Source organism: Phocoena sinus, chromosome 3, assembly GCF_008692025.1.
Source record: "Phocoena sinus isolate mPhoSin1 chromosome 3, mPhoSin1.pri, whole genome shotgun sequence".
Classification (NCBI taxonomy): domain Eukaryota; kingdom Metazoa; phylum Chordata; class Mammalia; order Artiodactyla; family Phocoenidae; genus Phocoena; species Phocoena sinus.
Window position 1 is genome coordinate 46,215,790 of NC_045765.1, and position 20,327 is coordinate 46,236,116.

The window sequence follows — 20,327 nt, forward strand, 5'->3', positions numbered from 1 at the left end:
TGTATATATGTCAATCCCTATCTCCCAATTCATCCCACCACTTTCCCCCTTGCTGTCCATATGTTTGTTCTCTACATCTGTGTCTTTATTTCTGCCTTACAAACTGGTTCATCTATACCATTTTTCTAGATTCCATGTATATGCGCTAATATATGATATTTGTTTTTCTCTTTCTGACTTACTTCACTCTTTATGACAGTCTCTAGGTCCATCCATGTCCACGTCTCTACAAATGACCCAATTTCACTCCTTTTCTATGGCTGAGTAATATTCCATTGTATATATGCACCACATCTTCTTTATCCATTCATCTGTTGATGCGCATTTAGGTTGCTTCCATGACCTGGCTATTATAAATAGAGCTGCAATGAGGGTTTCCCTGGTGGTGCAGTGGTTAAGAATCCGCCTGCCAATGTAGGGGAGACTGGTTCGAGCCCTGTCCAGGAAGATGCCACATGCTGCGGAGCAACTAAGCCCATGCACCACAACTACTGAGCCTGTGCTCTAGAGCCTGCAAGCCACAACTACTGAGCCTGTGTACTTAGAGCCCGTGCTCTGCAACAAGAGAAGCCACCGCAATGAGAAGCCCATGCACCGCAACGAAGAGTAGCCCCCGCTCACCACAACTAGAGAAAGCCCGCACGCAGCAACGAAGACCCAATGCAGCCAAAAATAAATAAAATTTTGAAAACATAGTGCTGCAATGAACATTGGGGTGCATGTGTCTTTTTGAATTATGGTTTTCACTGAGTATATGCCCAGTAAGGATAGGGCATTTAAAATATCTGGTTATTTGCTCCAAGTTTTGCAGAGGGACTAAGTAAATGTTATGGACATCCTGATGATTTCACCCCTTTTAAGACAGAAGTAACAAGGAAAATGATACTGTGAACCTAATTCTGACCAATCAGAAGTGAATGGAGGGCTTCCCTGGTGGTACAGTGGTTGAGAATCCGCCTGCCAATGCAGGGACACGGGTTTGATCCCTGGTTCAGGAAGATCCTACATGCCGTGGAGCAACTGAGCCCGTGCGCAACTGCTAAGCCTGTGCTCTAGAGCCCATAGGCCACAACTACTGAGCCTGCATGCCACAACTACTGAAGCCCGCATGCCTAGAGCATGTGGTCCACACCAAAAGAAGTCACCGCAATGAGAAGCCCATGCACAGCAACAAAGAGTAGCCCCCGCTCACCGCAACTATAGAAAGCTCGCATGCAGCAATGAGGACCCAATGCCAAAAATAAATAAATAAATTTATATTAAAAAAAGAGGTGGTTAGGGCTTCCCTGGTGGCGCAGTGGTTGAGAGTCCGCCTGCTGATGCAGGGGACACGGGTTTGTGCCCCTGTCTGGGAAGATCCCACATGCTACGGAGCGGCTGGGCCCGTGAGCCATGGCTGCTGAGCCTGCGCGTCCGAAGCCTGTGCTCCACAACGGGAGAGGCCACAACAGTGAGAGGCCCGTGTACTGCAAAAAACAAAAAACAAAAAACAAACAAAAAAAAAGAGGTGGTTACTCTTTAAAAAAAAGAAGTGAATGGAGACAGGAACTTCCCTGGTGGCTCAGTGGTTAACACTCTGTGCTCCCAATGCAGGGGGCCCAGGTTCCATCCATGGTCAGGGAACTAGATCCCACATGCATGCTGCAACTAAGAGTTTGCATGCCACAACTAAAGAGCCTGAGTGCTGAAACTAAGGAGCACTTGAGCCACAACAAAGGAGCCCGCCTGCCGCAACTAAGACCCAACACAACGAAAGAAAAGAAAGAAAGAAAGAAAGAAATGGAAGTAAGCAGATCCCAGAGGAAAGTGAAACCATCATCTTAAAAGTTCTTTCAGAAGGCAAAATGTCATGGCAAGAAAAGATGAACATCCATCAGGCTCCCACCCCAGGTTACAGAGGGAGGTCAATTTAAACATTTAAGGGAAAAAAAAAGGAAGCAAAACCTCTAGGGATTAGGGTTCATGGGAAGACTGTTGAAGATGAAGTTAAACATCATGCTAACAAAAGACCCTGTTGAAGAATAAAGGGAGGAAATACCTATGGAAATGAGAATGGCCACACAGGGATCCTGGCTAACGAGCCTCGTTTATAAAGATACATACAAGAGTCAGAGTGGTGGGTCCTGTACAAAGAGCTTCCAGAACTCTAAAACACAGAAGCGTCTGGGATTAACAAAATTGTAAGAATAACCTCCACAGCTCTGCCCCTACTATGACTGCCAACTAAATTTTAACATTCATGTTCAGATAAAGTAAAAAATAGGCACTCTATTTGATGGCTTTGCTTTCCTCTTCTTAGCCCTAAAGAGTGACTGCAGGGGTCACTATGAAGGTTAGGAGCCTAGACCCTGGAGCCAGAAAACCTGATTTCAAATTCTGATTCTGCGATCAATCAGCTGGCTTTCCTGGGATAATTATATAACCTTCCTTATAGGGTTGTTATAAGATTTCATATGATAATCCATGTAAAGTGTATAGCAGAGTGTGTGCTACGTGGTGAGCTTTCAATAATGGTAGCTGTTGTTTTTGTTACTATTACTGTTAAACTGGAAAGAGTAGCATGACCGTGGATCAGAGGGATGAAGTTGTCTAAGGACACTTGGCTGATCATATTCAAGCAGATGGTGAGAACAGTTAATCATGATGATAATAATAAGTAATACGAACTACACAGCAGAGCCTAACTGACAATGCAGCTAATAACAAAGAAGTGGAGCTGAGAGATGGAGAGACCATGAGACTAAGCCCTGATGGCATTACTTAATCCAACCATGATGGAGACTGATTCCCTTCGGTTTTTTTTTTTTTTTTTTTTTTTTTTTTTTGGTGGTATGCGGGCCTCTCACTGTTGTGGCCTCTCCCGTTGTGGAACACAGGCTCCGGACGCGCAGGCTCAGCGGCCATGGCTCACGGGCCCAGCCGCTCCGCGGCATGTGGGATCTTCCCGGACCGGGGCACGAACCCGTGTCCCCTGCATCGGCAGGCGGACTCTCCACCACTGCGCCACCAGGGAAGCCCCGGATTTTTATTTTTTAATGTGAGCTAACACATTTTCATTCCCCACTCCACTTTGGCCTAAACCACTCTGAGTTGGGTTTCTGCCACTTGATTAAAACAGATGGTCTATCAGCCCTTGGAAAGACCATCTGTCTATGAAACAGACATCACTGAGAGCCAGCATAGGTTAACAGAAAAAAGACAAACAGGTCATGCCAGACTATCCTCATTCCCTTAATGAAAGCTGACTAGATCAGTAGATCAAAGAAATATCACAGGCTAGTGTAACTGGACTAGGAAGGTACTGCTGGTCTCTCGTGACATCCTTAGGAATAAGGAATAAGATGAGGTAATGGAATAAGGTGTGGCAATGGGGAAGCAATAGGACAATAATATGGACTAAAAACTGATAAAATACCAAATTCAAAGAGCGTTGGTCAGTGTCAACCTCTGGGATCTGCCCTGTTTCATTAAGGATAGCCATTAGTTCTTTTGGTGCTTCCCACCTCTAAGACCACCTGAGCCTAAACCTCCACCATTTTTCTCCTGAATCAGCACAACAGCCTCCTGACTGGATGCATACACAGCACCAGAGTCGAGTGGTCATTCAAAAACATAAAATTGACTGCTTTACTCCTCTGTCGAAACCCAGACAAGTCTTCCCTGAAAGTCATCCCCCTTCCAAAGAACCACTCCTTTCCCCCAATAATTATGTTTCCTATTCAATTTGTTTTACTGGTTCATTCAATAGAGCAGAAGCTCCACAAGGGCAAAGACCATGTTTCTTATATTCATCAACGCATTACCTAGTGTCTACTCTAGATCTAGCACATAGTAGATGCTCAATTAATTGAATTAATGAATGAATGGCACAGATGAACACTGGCAGAATAGTGATCAAATTGCCAATGACACTGTTACAAGTGGAGTTAGACACACAACTCTTGGAAGCCACAACAAAGTTTGAGGTCAGCTAAGAGACAGAAACTCCCCTTGAATTTTATATAATTGTAATGATGTAGTATGTACACTTTTTTGTCTGGCTTCTTCCTTTCAACAAAATTATTTTGTCATTCATCCATGTTGTAGCACGTATCAATAGTTCGTTACTTTTTATTGCTGTGTAGTATTATATTATATAAATATACCACAGTTTATCTATGCACTGGATAAAAAATTGGTTGCTTCCTGTTTCTCAATTACAATAAAGCTGGACCTAGGAATGCAATGCTTATTTTTCACTTCTTTTTTTTTTTTTAGGAATGCAATGTTTAGATCACAGATAGGTATATACTTTTAAAAGAAAATGTCATACTTTTAAAAAGTGGTTGTACCATTTTACTTTCCCACCAACAGTGTATGAGTTCCAGCAACCTGGTCAACACTTGATGCAGCCAGTCTTTGTATGAAGTTTTATCTGTTTGTGGTTTTAATGTGCATTTCCCCAATGATTAATGATCTTGAACATCTTTTCAAGTGTTTATTTGCCACCAATATATTCTCTTTGGACATCATGGGTTTTTTGTTTGTTTGCTTAAATTACAAAAGAGGACTTCCCTCGCAGTCCAGTGGTTAAGACTCTGCCCTTCCACTGCAAGGGGCGTGGGTTCAATCCCTGGTTGGGGAAATAAGATTCTACATGTCATGTGGCACAGCCAAAAAAAAAAAAATTACAAAAGAGGCTCTCACTTATTACATAACTAGACAAACAATACAGAAATGTATAAATAATTAATAGTCTCCTACCCCCAACACACACATAGGCAACCAGAGGTGCACAAGAACCACCAGGAGCACTTATTAGGCATGCAAATTCTTGCCCCCACTCTTGGAAGATTCTGATTCAGTAGGTCACAGATGGGGCATTTTGACAAGCCCCTAGGTAATTCTGACACAAGCGATCTGTAGATTTCTTAAGAAAGTCTGCTCTTACTATTGTCCTCCTAAGGAATAGTTGAAGGAATGAAGACAGTGAGTCTGGAGAGGCAAACGCACGGAAGGGGTACACGGACTGCCTTCAAATAAGTAAGAGCCTTTGTCTAAGAGAATGACTGTGTGTGCTCTATGTTGTCCCATGGAACACCAAGAGTTTGGAACCTAAAGATCAAATCAAAAAAAACTTTCTGGGCTTCCCTGGTGGCACAGTGGTTGGGGGTCCACCTGCCGATGCAGGGGACGCGGGTTTGTGCCCGGTCCAGGAAGATCCCACATGCCGCAGAGCGGCTGAGCCCGTGAGCCATGGCCGCTGAGCCTGCGCATCAGGAGCCTGTGCTCCGCAACAGGAGAGGCCACAACGGTGAGAGGCCCGCGTACTGCAAAAAAAAAAAAAAAAAAAACTTTCTAAGAGAGCTACTGTGAAAAAAAATTAGGCAACAGGGCTAGCAAGGAAAAGAATGTGCCAAAATCACCAAGCTTGCAGAAAAAGGACTTCTCTGGGTTGAGAAATGACTGTTTGAGGTTGAGAAGACAGAGGGCAAAAGACGTTCCAGACATACACATATACATTCTCTCTTTCTTTCTCTCTGAGGAAAAACTGCCCCTTATAAATACACAGAGAGGAATGTAACCACCAGACAGGTAGTGTGTGTCTTAACCCAAATTAAATAACGGCTATTTGCCCTAAGCCATATTTCCCTGTCTCTATTGGCAAGGCCTAAAATGATAGGGAAAGGAGACAACACAGTATTTGGTAAGGGCAGTTCCTTTTATAGATAAGTAGGGCTGCCCAGGCCCTCTCCTCATAATTTTGGATCCATCGATTTTAAAGAGCTTAAGCCTGTCAATAAGCAACAGGCTTTGGACAATCAAGCTCAACAAATGCCATTTTGCTTCAGTTACAGCACCCAAAACAACCCCCCTCCCTAATCAGTTAAATAAAAAGCCATTTATTTTTTCTAGAACAGAATCAACCAAGGCACTGTTTACCACAGCAAGCTGCTGATCCAAGAGGGATATGAGCCAACTGCCAAGTAACTCCTGTACCCTGGCAGAAACTCAGCTGAGCCTCCATCTGTGGGCAAGATTAGGGAGGTGCCCAGGTTCCCATGTATGTCCTTCTCTTTCCTCTCATTTACAACTATACAGATGCTGGCTCCATTCAAAAGGGGCATGTGAGGCCCAATAATCTGTCCTTGTTAGAATGTCTGGTAGTTTCTACTTTCAGCATTTGACCTAGGGTCAAATATTGAGTGTTGGGCATTATTCTAAATAGGTGCACTCTTATTTAGGTTACTATCACCAAGGTATGTGCAGCCACTTATAAGTCATAACAGGGCTGACTTTATATTTGCATGTTTTAAATTAAAATTTTTTTTTTTCTTTTATGTCGGATACAGCCCAACTTCCCGCAGGTCATCACTCTTTCTTAACTGGCATGGCTTTGACTCACTGGGTTGTGTGCGCCAGCCCTTTTATTGAGCACCTACTACGAGCAGGGCACTGGGCTCAAAGTTCATCTGTAGTCCGACAACAACATGAAAGATGAAGCAATCTTACCTCAAGTTTACAAAAAAAACTGGGCCTTGGAGAGGTTAAACAATGTGTCCAAAATCAGGCAGCTAGGGGCGTCGGAAGCTGTCTGAACTCAGAGCAGGAACTCACTCCTTCACCTGCCTCCCTTTACAGGAGCAAATAAACTGCTCTGACACAGCACAGCCTGAGTGCCAGCCTTCAGTCATTTCTTACAGCAGGAATGCTTCATCCTGCTGTCAAATCTGAAACTGTGTGCAAGATTATGTGTGAACCCTGGGGAGGGGACCCAGACTTTTAAGGAGTCAGTGATCCCAAGAAGGTTAAGAGCCAGCACCTAGGCAGGCTGTCAGCTTCCCGATTCTCTAAGTTCCTGGCACTCGCTGTCCAGGGAGCAGTGCGGCAGGGGTCGGAAGTTCTGGCTTCCAGTCCCAGTCTTGGCACTACTTCTCTGAGGGCTGTTGGCCCAGGCAGCTCACCTATGGACCACAGATTTCCTTTCTCTTTTCCCCTGGCCTTGACTCCCTATTTATAATTATACTTTCCTTGTCAAGAAATTTTTTTTAACCATTGTTTGTATTATTCCATTGTTTTAACGTATATGGAGTCATTAAAAAGTCGCCCCCAATGCTACACTGAAGCAGAGGGATAAACAATGACAGGCCAGCTTACCTCTCTGGGCCTCAGTTTTCCACCTGTAAACTGACCCGCTTGCGTCAGCTGGATCAGGTTGCTTGCATTCCCATTAGACTCAAGACACAAAGCTAGCTACCGAGCAACCCGGACCGGCGTCGTCGCTCCAGCGCTCCCCCAACCTCCCTTTCCGGATCTGATCAGCAGCTGTTTTCCCGCGACCCTCCCTGGCCCAATCACCCGGGCAGACTCACCGCTCGCGCAGGGTTCCAGCTGCCGGAAGGAGCTCGACCGCCCCGGCGATTGCGCAGCCAGGGAAGGAAAGGCGCCGGTCTCCCGGCCCCACGCCGCGCTGTGGCCTGCGCGCGCTGTTCCTAGGGAGGGCGCGGGCGGGCGCGGCTCTGCCCACGCTGCGTATGTGCGTGCGCCGAGAGGGCGCGGCCCCGGCTCTCGCCTTTGTTAATTGTCCAACTGGAGGCAGGTTGTTTTCCACTGGACGCTCCCTGCAGTGGGTCCCAGCCGGGGTGGCCCGGCGACTGCAACTGCCGTGCGCTGGCCCGCAGCCAGCGCGAAGCCTTGCAAGTGGGTGTCAATGCTGCGCCCGGTGACCCACCCACACGCGACTTCTCATTTAGGCACCTACTCCTCCCTCGGGCTACTCAGCACCAAAACAGGGACCGGCATTTAGGCCATCCGGTGGGAATGTTGACCCCAGGATCCCTGAATATCTGTGCTCCTTCCCGAATCACCAAACTTTAGGGCTGGACCTTGATTTTAATTCTGAGTGCCGGCTGCCCAGGATTTCTGGGTTCCTATCCTAGCTCTCTTGGGAGCACTCTGCGCAATCTTAGATAAATCTGCCAGTCTCCCTGCACCCCAGTTGCCTTTTCTATGACTCAGAGTAGTGAGTGGGACTCTGTTCCAGGCACCAAGTATTCAGCAGTCAACATAACAGACAAGGTCCCTGCCCGCTTGGGGCGTGTCTGATAATGAACACACACTTGAAAGTGATCATTACGAAAAGTATAGAAAGTTTCATATCAGGGCAACCAAATCTTGTTTATGGAGTGATAAATGGACTAGATTAACTTTTCTAAATCCTCCGATTCTAATATTCATTCTTACTCTAATTATGTGAACGTTATTACTATTATTAGTGATAGCACTAGTAATATTGCTTACTCAGTGCCAGGTACTGTACTAAACATTTTATTTGTGTTTCCTCATCAATCAGATTCATAACTTCTCTAATGATAGGTATACCTATTATCATCCTCATTTTAGAGAGAAAAACTGAGGCTAGAGAAATGAAAGTAACTTGCACACTGGCACACAGCTACTCAGTGACAGGACCAGTACTCAAATTCAGACTGTCTGAGGCCTCAGGGTGCTTAAGCACTACTCTACATGCATAAAAATATGAAGACCAGCATGGTGTTGTATCTTGAATGTGATGGATGAGAACAGCAGAAGAGGAGGGGGGTGGCTTTAGTCTGTAGAGGAGAAAAGCAAAGGAAGTTGAAAGCTTTCTTAAAGAGCTGTTCGTGGATCAGACTTCACATACATGAACTTAGAGGTCACTAGCATGGGGAAAGCTATAGGGAGACAAATTGCAAATATGTAAGGAAGAACTTATCTAACAATCAGAGCATTTCAAAAATGACATCAGTTGCCTGGAGAGAGTGAGCATCCTGTCACTAAAAGTCAGCATTCAGGGCTTCCCTGATGGCTCAGTGGTTAAGAATCTACCTGCCAATGCAGGGGACACGGGTTCGAGCCCTGGTCTGGGAAGATCCCACATGCCGTGGAGCAACTAAGCCCGTGCGCCACAACTACTGAGCCTGCGTTCCTAGAGCCCATGCTCCACAACAAGAGAAGCCACCGCAATGAGAAGCCCGCGAACTGCAATGAAGAGTAGCCCCCGCTCGCCGCAACTAGAGAAAAGCCAGTGCACAGCAATGAAAACCCAATGCAGCCAAAACTAAATAAATTAATTAAAAAAAAAAAAGTCAGCATTCAACTAGAGAGGCTTATTGGTTATTGGGGATGCTTCAAAGAAGAGTCATGCAAAAGTTAAAGTTTAGGTGATCTCTAAATTTCCTTCTAATTCTGAAGGAATTCTGAAGAGAATTTGAGTCCTAGAGTGGTTAAGTGACTTGTCCAAAGTCACCCAGGTAATGAAGACCTGACCCCCAAAACAAGTCTGACTTCTAGATCAGACTTCCTGTTTGTGGGTGTGGGTCTTGTGAGTGCTCAGCACCTCACTTTATGCTCCTTTTGTGTGTGTGTGTGTGTGTGAGTGAGAGAGAGAGAGAGAGAGAGAGAGAGAGAGAGAGAGAGAGACCACTTGTCCCAGGTGTCTGGAATCATCTGCTTTACCTCTTTACTTTCCATTTCTAATATGTGTGTGCCCTTCTTCCTTGCTTGTGTTGAATATTCTGTGTTTTCAGATAGAAGTGTCAAACCTCCCGGGCAAATTACTATAATATAGGGGTTCAAGAGGAAGTGGAGTCCCTGCTTCCCTGGAGTACAATTTATTTCATAAGTTAAGGAAAAGGAGAAAAGCTAGATGATATTTTTATTTGAAACTGATGTTTCTTTGATTCTATTTTAGGACTATGGGTTATCTTGAGTTAAATTTCTAATGCACTGGCACTAATTCCCCATCTTTCATCCTAGTCACAAATATTTTGATAAGCAGAAATCTAGTTGTCAGCTTCAAAAGAGGCATTCTTTTCTCAGAGCTCTGGAGAGCTACTTGTTTGTTTTGACTGGAAACCTCTAACAAAGGAATCCAATTGCCTTTTGGGATTGATTTCTAGAACATTTAGAAAGAAATGGATATCACCTTGTCCCCAGTGATACTAACTCAAAGATAAAAAGAGTTCCCCTTCACTTCTACCCTCAACAGAGTGATCAATTTTTTAATTTTTTAAATTTTTAAATTATTTTGGCCTCACCGCGCAGCATGTGGGATCTTCCCCAGCCAGGGATCAAACCCGTGCCCCCTTCATTGGAAGTGCAGAGTCTTAACAACTGGACCACCAGGGAAGTCCTTAATTTATTTTTTAAGAAAATATATTTACCTCGTTCAAAATTTCAAAGTATACTGTCAAGACTACAGCTTATTCATCTTTGGACTCCTCTCAGTGCCTGGCATATTGCCCTGTATATAGTAGGTGCTTAATAAGTGATTATTGACTGGGTAAGTGAATGAGTGTGAATTAAGAAGTTGTGGAAGATAGAGAATAGTTCATTTAGGGTGGGGCAGCAGATATTTTCCCTGAGATGCATGGGCTTAAAGGAAACCTAGACAGAACTCCCAGACCAGTTGCACATTTGACCATGACTTTATCCAGAGATCTGTACTAAAAGCTGCAACATCAGACTCTTTTGGGTTGAGCATTACCTAAAGACTATGTACTAGCCAGTCTTTTGGTTGTACACAAAAAAATCTGATTTTAGTTAACTGAAGCAGAAAAGGAATTTATTCAGAGTATCAGGGAGCTCAAAGAATCAATGCAGACTAGAAAACCAGGCTAAGAATACAGGAAGCACCAACGTAGGCTGGGTGGCCAGACCCACAGAGGAAACCACGCCATAGGAAGGATGCTGCTGCTGGACACTGGCAATGCCCTGGGGATTGGGTGCCATAGCTGACCCAGCTGCCATCACTGCCACCAGATACTGAATACCACCACTTCCAGAGTAGATTTTACACAATACTTGCTTCTTTTTTTTTTTTAATGTATTTATTTTATTTATTTTTGGCTGCGTTGTCTTTGTTGCTGTGTGCGGGCTTTCTCTAGTGGCAGTGAGCAGGGGCTACTCTTCGTTGCGGTGCACGGGCTTCTCATTGCAGTGACTTTTGTTGCAGAGCACGGGCTCTAGGAGCCCAGGCTTCAGTAGTTGTGGCACGTGGGCTCAGTAGTTGTGGCTCGTGGGCTCTGGAGCGCAGGCTCAGTAGTTGTGGCGCATGGGCTTAGTTGCTCCGTGGCATGTGGGATCTTCCCAGACCAGGGCTCGAACCCGTGTCCCCTGCATTGGCAGGCGGATTCTTAACCACTGCGCCACCATGGAAGCCCTGCCTGCTTCTCCTGACCCCTATTTCCAGAATCACAATCCTGGAGGGATGGGCTAATCAGTCATGCTTGGGTCCCAAGCAGTCAACAATCAGGAAAGACTGATGCCAGGGCCTTTGGGCTTCCATGAGTGAGATGTAGGGGCCAGCCTCACACCGTGGCCTGTTCCCCAAACTTATAAAGGCAATTTGGAGGCTGCGCAGCCAGGAATATGACAAATGTCCACTATAAAGTCTTCTAATAATCTATAGGCCAAAACTGAAAGCATTAGGGCTTCCCTGGTGGCGCAGTGATTGAGAGTCCGCCTGCCGATGCACGGGACGCGGGTTCGTGCCCCGGTCTGGGAGGATCCCACGTGCCGCGGAATGGCTGGGCCCGTGGGCCATGGCCGCTGGGCCTGCGCGTCCGGAGCCTGTGCTCCGCAACGGGAGAGGCCACAGCGGTGAGAGGCCCGCGTACCGCAAAAACAGAAACAAAACCAAAAAAAATACCAAAAAAAAAAAAAAAAACCCTGAAAGAATTAAAGAGTATAATCTGTGTAAAATGCTTAATACAGCACCTGAGCTGAACTCTCAAAACCAGAAGAGGTGGCTGTCATACTTATTACTCAACTTGTTAAAATTTTAGCTAGTCAGAGAACTTCTTTACAGTAACAATATTTTCTTCCCAAGCCTCTCCTTTTATTTCTTATTGGAATCACTTATAATTGCAGAGTTGAGCAAAGAAAGGTTGCAAAGGGGTAAACTGTGTCAAAAGTGTACTTAGCAGCACAGTGGGGACAGTGCCATGAGCATAATAAATCCAATTTATTTTTCTGATAAATTTTTAAGAAGACTGCCTACCTCTTTTAGAGTCTCAGTCTTGGGATCATATCTATTTTTTAATTTAATTCTATGAAATTTACCACTCTAATTTCTACAGTAATACTAAAAATAGGTGCTACTTACTGAGTACCTAATACATGCCAGAAATTTTTCATGGATTATTTCTAATCGTGATAGTCATCCCATATTATAGATATTATTTGCATTTTACAGATGAGGAAACTGAAGCTCAGAGAGATGAAGTAACCTGTCCAAGAGTACACGGCTCATAGGTGATAAGTGCATAACCAACTACTACTACTCCATATTTTCTCTCATATGGTTGCTTTCTCCAAAGATTCCCATCACCATTTTTTAAAAATTCTACTAAGTCCAAATGTATGTTTCTTGAATCATTTATTCACTCTGAGATTTTAAATTGTCAGAAAGACAAGTCAAGAAATTATTGGTTGCCGGGTCTTTAGCAGAATTAAACTTTTATCAGATAACAGGCTAGTGTAGTAACCTCATTAGCAACATATAAAAATTTTTATATCGAGTATCTGCTTTATTGAGCCCATACTGTAAGCCAGATACTCTGCTAGTCAGCCCTAAAAGAAAAGTATTACCATCTTCTTTTTACAAATGAGAAACCTGAGATTTAGAGAGATTCGGAAACTTGCCAGGGGCCTTGCTGCTAGAAGTGGCAGAACTGGGACTGCAACCTCAGCAGTATGACTCCAAAGCCTGCATTTCTTCCAGTGTGTCATACCACCTCTGGGCCAGTTTGCTAATTTGTATTGAGAAACACCACTTAGTATTGATACTTCTTTTGTTTCTCTCCCTTCCTGGCTTCCAGAGGCTTCCCTGTGGGTTCCTGGCTCTTTGCAGGTATAATAACCCTTCTAAGGACAGAGCTGTTCTCTTTCCCTTCCAGGTTTTCTGGCTCCTTCATCCCGTGGGCAAGACCACAACCTCCCCACACAGATCCGGCCTTGAGCTCTGGAATAGTCCTGTTCTTAATCTGTAGAAATATGTGGAGCCTTGGCTACGAAGCTTAGGAGAGTCCCTCTAAGTCTACTTTGCTGGAACTCCATCACTGATTAAGTGCCTTAGTTCTAGTAATTGGTTTTAACCCATTACCATCATGATTTGTTAGCCAAGTTTAGGGGAACTTACTTTGCTTCTACTGTACTCCTTGTATTAGTCAGTACCCCTTTGGTTCTAGTGCCAGAAATCCAGCTCATCCAGAAGCTATAATGTCTATCAGAAGAAAAGACCATCTCTGCCTGTGTGTCTGTTCAAGAGATCAAACCCTCCAAAAAGCTGTCCAGCAGACTTCTTCTATATCATTGACTAGAATAGCATGTCCATATCTAACCATACCTAAACCAATCACTGACTGGCTTAGATGAATGAACATTCAACATTGGGCCAGCTCCCTTCTGAAGCATATAGTCATGTAGCCTTGACAAAACTGGAGTCTTACTGGGAAAGAGGAAAAGTAAGGGGGAATGTTCTTGGGTAGGCAGTCAACAGTATCTGCTGTAGGAGGGAGACAGCAATTCTACAGGGAGCTTGGGGAGCCAAAGATAATGTAACCCGTCCTACTGAGTCTTTAAAGAGAATTTTTACCAAGCAGATAGGCATAGAAAGTTACGCCAGGTAGAAAGGACTACATGCAAAGGCATAACAATATGCAACTACCTTGTGTTTTTCAGAGACTGCAATCACTTCATTGTAACTGGACTGAATGATATACATTGGAGTGTGCAGTGACAGACAGGCTCCAGATCATGCAAGGCATGTATGCCATGCTAAGGAATTTATACTTTATCTGTAGGCGATGGGGGAGTCACTGAGGAATGGGGATAGCATGATATTATTAGAATTTTAGAAAGATCATCTGTCCAGAGAATGGAAAATGGATCCCAGAAGGAAATAAGGCTGGAGGGTGAGAGACCAGTTAGAAAATTGTACTTTTCAGACAGGGGAGAGATTATAGGCTCCAGATTAAGGCTGCAGTAGTAGTGAAGTAGAGGGCAGGAGGGTAAGAGTAAAATGCTAAAGAAATATCTATAGAATTTGAGGACACCTACAGGATGTGAGGATGGAGGGCCTATGCTGACTCTGAGATTTATGTTTTGGGTAACTAGATGGATGCTGGTAGCCTTCATTAAAGAAAAATCATCCTAGGGGACTTCCCTGGTGGCACAGTGGTTAAGAATCCGCCTGCCAATGCAGGGGACATGGGTTCAAGCCCTGGTCCGGGAAGATCCCACATGCCACGGAGCAACTAAGTCCGTGCGCTACAACTATTGAGCCTGCACTCTACAGCCCACGAGCCACAACTGCTGAGCCTGCAGGCCACAACTACTGAAGCCTGCATGCCTAGAGCCTGTGCTCGACAACGAAAGAAGCCACTGCAATGAGCACGCGCACTGCAACGAAGAGTAGCCCCCGTTCACTGCAACTAGAGAACACCCGTGTGCAGCAACAAAGACCCAACGCAGCCAAAAATAAATAAATAAATAAATTTATAAAAAAACAAAAAAAAAATAGAAAAAGAAAAAGCTCCTAGAGAAGGAAAGGTCTGGGGACAAGTAATACAACCAGTTTGGGACTAGCTGACCCCTGTGGCTTATCCAAGTAGAGGTGTCCAGTGGGAAGATAGATGTAAGGTTCTGGGAGACAGAAGTTTGGCTTGGCAATATAGATTTGGAGATCACTGCCATATCTACTGTACAGGGAGCTGTAAGAGTGAATGAGATCACCCTGGGAAAATAGGAAAGACATAAAAAGAAGAAGCCTAAGGACAAAGACCTGGTAAACACAGCCAAGCAGCAGGCAGAGAAAAGAAAGCCAGCAAAAAAGACTGAGAAAGAACAGTCAGATAAAGCTGGGAGGAGAGCTGGACTTTTATTAAACTTCCTTATGAACAACTTCCTTCAACTGCTGTGTTTCACCTGGTGTGTTTCACACCACCAACTCCTTTCAACTGGTGTATTTCACACCACCAAGTAAAACTACAGTTGAAATATTTGACCAGTACCTTTTCAAATATTGTTTGAATTATTGGAATATCAGATTTTTATTCATAGTTTTTTGTTGGATGTACCCTCTGTCAGGTCAAAGCAATGCTTTCCTGGAAACTGCATGAGAAAGAAGTCTAGTGAGAAAAGGAAACTCCCTCTCCTGCAGTATGCATTCACCACCCTGGAGTACAGCCTCAAGGTCTTACTGCCACGTATTTAAAAATCAGCAGTTGGGTGGGCAAGGGTATAACCAATTAGTAAGAGTGTGAGTTGACAAAACCTTTTTGACTCAGGAATTTCACTTCTATTAATTTATCCTATAGAAATCCACACACAAGTGCACAAAGATACATGCATATTGCTGTGGTTTGTGACTTCTAAGAAATCAAAGTGAAGGGGTAGAAACAGCTCAGAAACTATCAGCAGGGGATAGTTAAATAAATTCCAGTATGTCCACACCATGGAATACTACACAACCAATTAAAAGAACAAGGTTTATCTCAAGGTACAGACATGTGGAGAAGTCCATGTTATAGATATGATATATTGTTAACTGAAAAAAGGCAGGTTTCAGAGCCATATGCTGAATATGTACGTATGTAAATCTACATATATATACATATATTCCATTCAATCATTCAACGGCTATTATTGAGGCAGGCACTGAGCTGGGGATACATTAGTGAATAAGACAGAGAAAGTTCCTGTCTCATTAAGCAAATGTTCTAGTGAAGGAATTAAGTCAATAAAAGAGTTATATATATATATATAAAATTTTAGATACTAGTAAGTGCTGTGAAGGAAAATAAAGTAGGGTAAAGAGCTGAAAAGTAACTAGGTATGGTGAGCAGGTGTGTGTAAGGGTCTATTTTAAATAATTTGGTCACGAAAAATGTTTCTAAGGAGAGAACATTTTAGCAGTAACCTGAATAAAGTGAATGAGTGTATTAGAGTTTTCCAGAGAAAAAGAACCAACAGGATGTGTGTGTGTGTGAGAGAGAGAGACAGACAGAGAGAGAGAGAGAGAGAAAGAGAGACAGAGAGATTTATTTTAAGGAATTAGCTCATGTGATTGTGAAAGCTGGTAAATTCAAAATCTGCAGGGTAGGCCAGCAAGCTGAGACCCAGGGGAGAGTTGCAAAGAGTTCCAAAGTCTGTCTGCTAGAATTCCTTCTTGCTTGGGAGAGGTCAGTCTTTGTTTTATTAAGACCTTCAAATGACTAGATGAAGCCCACCCATATCATGGAGGGTATTTTGCTTTACTCAAAGTCCATCTACTTAAATGTTAATTTCATCCAAAAAATACCTTCATAAAAACACCCAGAATGTTTGACCAAACATTTGGGCATTATGGCCCAGCTGAGATGACACATAAAATTTATAATCACAAGTTCATCACTTGTTAACTTGGCACGCATATGCATCTCCTTAAACCATACCTGGTCTCCAAATAAAGACAATAACAAGGTCATACTTCCACCTACCATGATACAACCATCTTGTATACAATTGAAAACACACTAACTCTTTCCCCAGAGAGGAAACAAAGTCCTTGGGTGATGTTTACTCTTCTTGATAACCTGTAACTGCTTTCTGCCATGAGAAGTTGGCAACTCAGAAGAGGGCCTTTACCAGAATTTGACCTTGCTGGAACCCTGATCTCAGACTTCCAGCCTCCAGAACTGTGAGAAAATAAATTTCTGTTCTTTAAGATACCCAGCCTATCTATAGTATTTTGTTATAGCATCCTGAACTGACTAAGACTGGCAGAAAGGGAAATTGTTTTCAACCAGTGATGCAGGAATAACTGGTTATCCATATGGAAAAGACATACCTTTGTTTTCTTTTCTCTCTTAACCCCTCATCATATATATAAGATGCACTGACTTTATATCATAGCATTCAAGTATTGTTAACGAGAAATAATGCAATGCTTGATCTTGTTCAGAAAGCACAATAGATTTGCTCAAACTCCTGACAGTTGCTTAGCCCCTCAAATGTTATTCTAAATTCCCCAACTCCAACTCTTTCCTGGGCATTTAACATTTGAACGTTCAGATCCAACTAGGTGATTCTGGCCCAGCACGATGCTTGGCTACAGAAGCCAGCTAATGCAACAGCAAATGATCATATCCACAAGATGGCAGCATTGTATAATCATTGAAAACCATAATCTGGCACGGGTTCTTCAACATACCTTTCTGTGGCATATTACATGATCTGTTAAGTGGACTTTTATATATATCTTCACTTAATCTTGAAATAAATGAGCAGTTTTCTTCCCAGAATGTTTTACAGTTTTGAGAACTGGAGAAATAAAAAAGCAGATTCTTTAGAGTCAGAAAAAAATCTGAGTTCAAGTACAAAATGCACCCCTAACTTATTTAGGGAACTTGAGCAAGTTAACTAAGATCTCTGGGCCTCAGTCACCCGATCTAAAACTTTAAAACAATGAAATTACCTTCCCCACAAAATCTTTTTGACATAGGTAATGTGAGTAAGAACAACACTGCATGGGAAAATCGATCAGAGTAGATGCCCTCTGAAAACTCAATATCTTCAGGTTGATTAGAAAAAGGGTCTGAGGCCTTTAGAATAGCCTAGAATATTATTTCTGTTTCCTATGACACATCTTAAAAGCCTATGGTGGTGACCTTGTCAAAAGAAATCAACTACACAAAGAAATCAGTTGCAGTAGTATAATAGTCGATACACCTATTTTTGGTTTGGGGTAATAATTGTTAAGTTCCTATTTCAGCTGACAGCCTGTCTTCCTCCACCAGAAAGGTTAGAAAAAGTCACCTCTGGCTTGAATTGCCTAATTACAGCAGCAGGGTACATTTGTATGGGGTTTATGGCTTAAACACGGTGCTTTTACATATCCTATTTCAACTAAGCAGAAGCTATGGTAATTGATGACAGTGTGGGCCAAGAAAACATAAGCTAAGAAGGTCAACAGAATTTGAAATTCTAAGCAACAAAAGAAAATGTTTCATATAGGTTAGAAGGGGCTATCATTTGCCTAGACTAGAAGAACACAGATAAGCAATCTTAGGAGTTCAGGTCAGATTCAGGGTCCAACAGGAAGTAAGGAGGGTCTGGAAAGTCTGATAGGTAAGTAACATTTAAATAGGTCAGTTGGCTTTAGAATCTGAAAGGGGGAGAGGCAGAAGTAATTAACACTGGTGAGGCAAGAGTAAGCAGCACTGTCCAGGAGGGATGGCTCGAGGTAAATAATTGAGGTCAGGTAGCCAGGATCTGTGAACAGCTGTAGAGCCAGGGACTACAGGGCTTGAGATTCAGACATGGAGGAGATGGGTGTCAGCCCTCAAAAGTGTGTGGGAGTTCAGACACAGCTGGAAGTCAGAACCCAGACCATGCTTGAGCACCAAGTTGTGTAACTTTGACATTGAGAGATCAATTGAGCTGCAGGTGGGCTGGGTCAACCAGCTGGAGGGGGATGATTTAAATCAACCCTACTTCAACTGAGGTAGTGACTGCTAATATACTCCCTATCCAGATTTAGAGCAGGCACCAGGGTCTGGAGAGGACATGCTAACTGTGAGAGTGAACAGGCATACTTTATAGAACACTGATATGGATCTTAGGGAGTTCTCAAGAAGTCACCACACCTCTCCAGAGCTTCAGCTTCATCACACACAAGATGAATATAATAAGAGATGCTTTACCTATCTCTAAAACAGGTAAGGAAAAGCACAATTTAGTGAATGAGAAATTACTTTATGAACTGTAAAGGGCTCTATAAACATAATTTGACATCTTTGGCTTTGTGGATTAGGGGCTTACAATCCAGAGTTTTTTGTTTGTTTTGTGTGTGTGTGCGTGTGTGTGTGTTTGTGTGTTTTCCCCCAATCAGGCCCTGGGCTCTGCTCATTGCAGAAAGTCTTTGCAGTGGTGTTGGGCTTGGCCAGCATCAAATGGAGCAGCTATTTCATTTTCTGTGATCAGCATCAGTGCTTCCCAGCATTATCATGGAGAGATGAGAGTTAATAGGATGTGTTCTTAGGACCTGTTCTCCTCAGGAATGGCAACTCAAGCATCTTGAAAATTTAGTCTCACAAAGAAAAGTAGATCACTCTAGTGAGTAATAATGAGTCATTGGGAGCAGGGTTTCATGCCCTTGCTAATGAACAATGCAGGGGAAGAGAACAGAGGCTGAGAAAACAAAGGGACAGAGAAACTGCAGGAACTCCAAAACACTAATGAAATTCTTCCAAATAAAAAGTAGCCTACCCAGGACTTCCCTGGTGGCGCAGTACTTAAGAATCCTCCTGTCAAGGCAGGGGACACGGGTTTGAGCCCTGGTCCAGGAAGATCCCACATGCCGCGGGGCAACAAAGCCCGTGTGCCACAACTACTGAGCCCGCGCTCTAGAGCCCATGAGCCACAACTACTGAGCCCGTGCTCTAGAGCCCATGAGCCACAACTACTGAGCCTGCGTGCCACAACTACTGAAGCCTGTGCGCCTAGAGCCCATGCTCCACAACAAGAGAAACCACCACGATGAGAAGCCCGCACAGCACAACAAAGAGTAGGCCCCGCTCGCCGCAACTAGAGAAAGCCCGCGCGCAGCAACAAAGACCCAACACAGCCAAAAATAAATAAATTAAAAATAAAAGCCTACACCAATATCCCCGAATGCCATGCATGATAGTATATTTCCAGGAATTAATTGTTTGAGTTATTAAAATAGAAATTAAAAAATATAATTTGATTATCTAAATATTTCTAGGTCACACAGACTGACCAGAACAAGATAATGGGGGTGAAGTGGGGAACACAGGGGAAACCTAGGCATTTCAACTTTTGTAGTGCCTTTCAAGGCCTGGCCTTGGTAAAGTTTTCAATGTGTACATGGCACATCAATGGTTTGAATTTCCTCCCTGTCAGGACATCTCTCTGGCGTTTAATTATTACACTGCAGAATGTTCACTGCAGACAAATGAGTTAAAGCCTCAGGCATTATTTCAAAGCAGCTCTGAGAGGGAGTGGTGGGGCTAGTGTACACAGTATTAGAAGAGGATATGAAACAAGTTTTGCTTGATTTTCACTGTTGAATCTCATTCCTTGCCAGGAATATGACTGTGCTGAACAGTAAAATCGTTTTGTGCTTGCCCTGTATGAGAATCTAAGCAAGGATTTTTTTAGACTGAAAGGGACCTACAGAGGTCATTTAAGTGAGGTCCCTCCCCCACCTGCAGGGAGAATTACAGCCTTTCTTAAATATTTTAAAAAGAAGATATTTCCCAAACTCTTCTAATTTGGGAGTGTCTTCTAATTTCTAACTA

General features: G+C 43.5%; 1 protein-coding gene across 7 annotated transcripts in view; it reads right to left on the reverse strand.

The window, feature by feature from the left end:
• Window positions 1-20,327, reverse strand: part of ARHGEF37 (Rho guanine nucleotide exchange factor 37) — a 76,003-nt gene that overhangs the window by 49,840 nt on the left and 5,836 nt on the right. For 4 of the 7 annotated variants that reach the window (XM_032628174.1, XM_032628177.1, XM_032628173.1 and 1 more), the window contains exon 2: window positions 17,216-17,325. The exons of 1 other annotated variant lie outside the window; for it this stretch is intronic. In XM_032628174.1, the coding sequence (XP_032484065.1) occupies window positions 17,216-17,325 (110 nt within the window). Of the gene's footprint in view, window positions 1-7,137; window positions 7,303-7,352; window positions 8,270-17,215; window positions 17,326-20,327 lie in introns of those variants that run through there. 2 more of the 7 variants (XM_032628179.1, XM_032628180.1) reach the window with 2 other exon arrangements.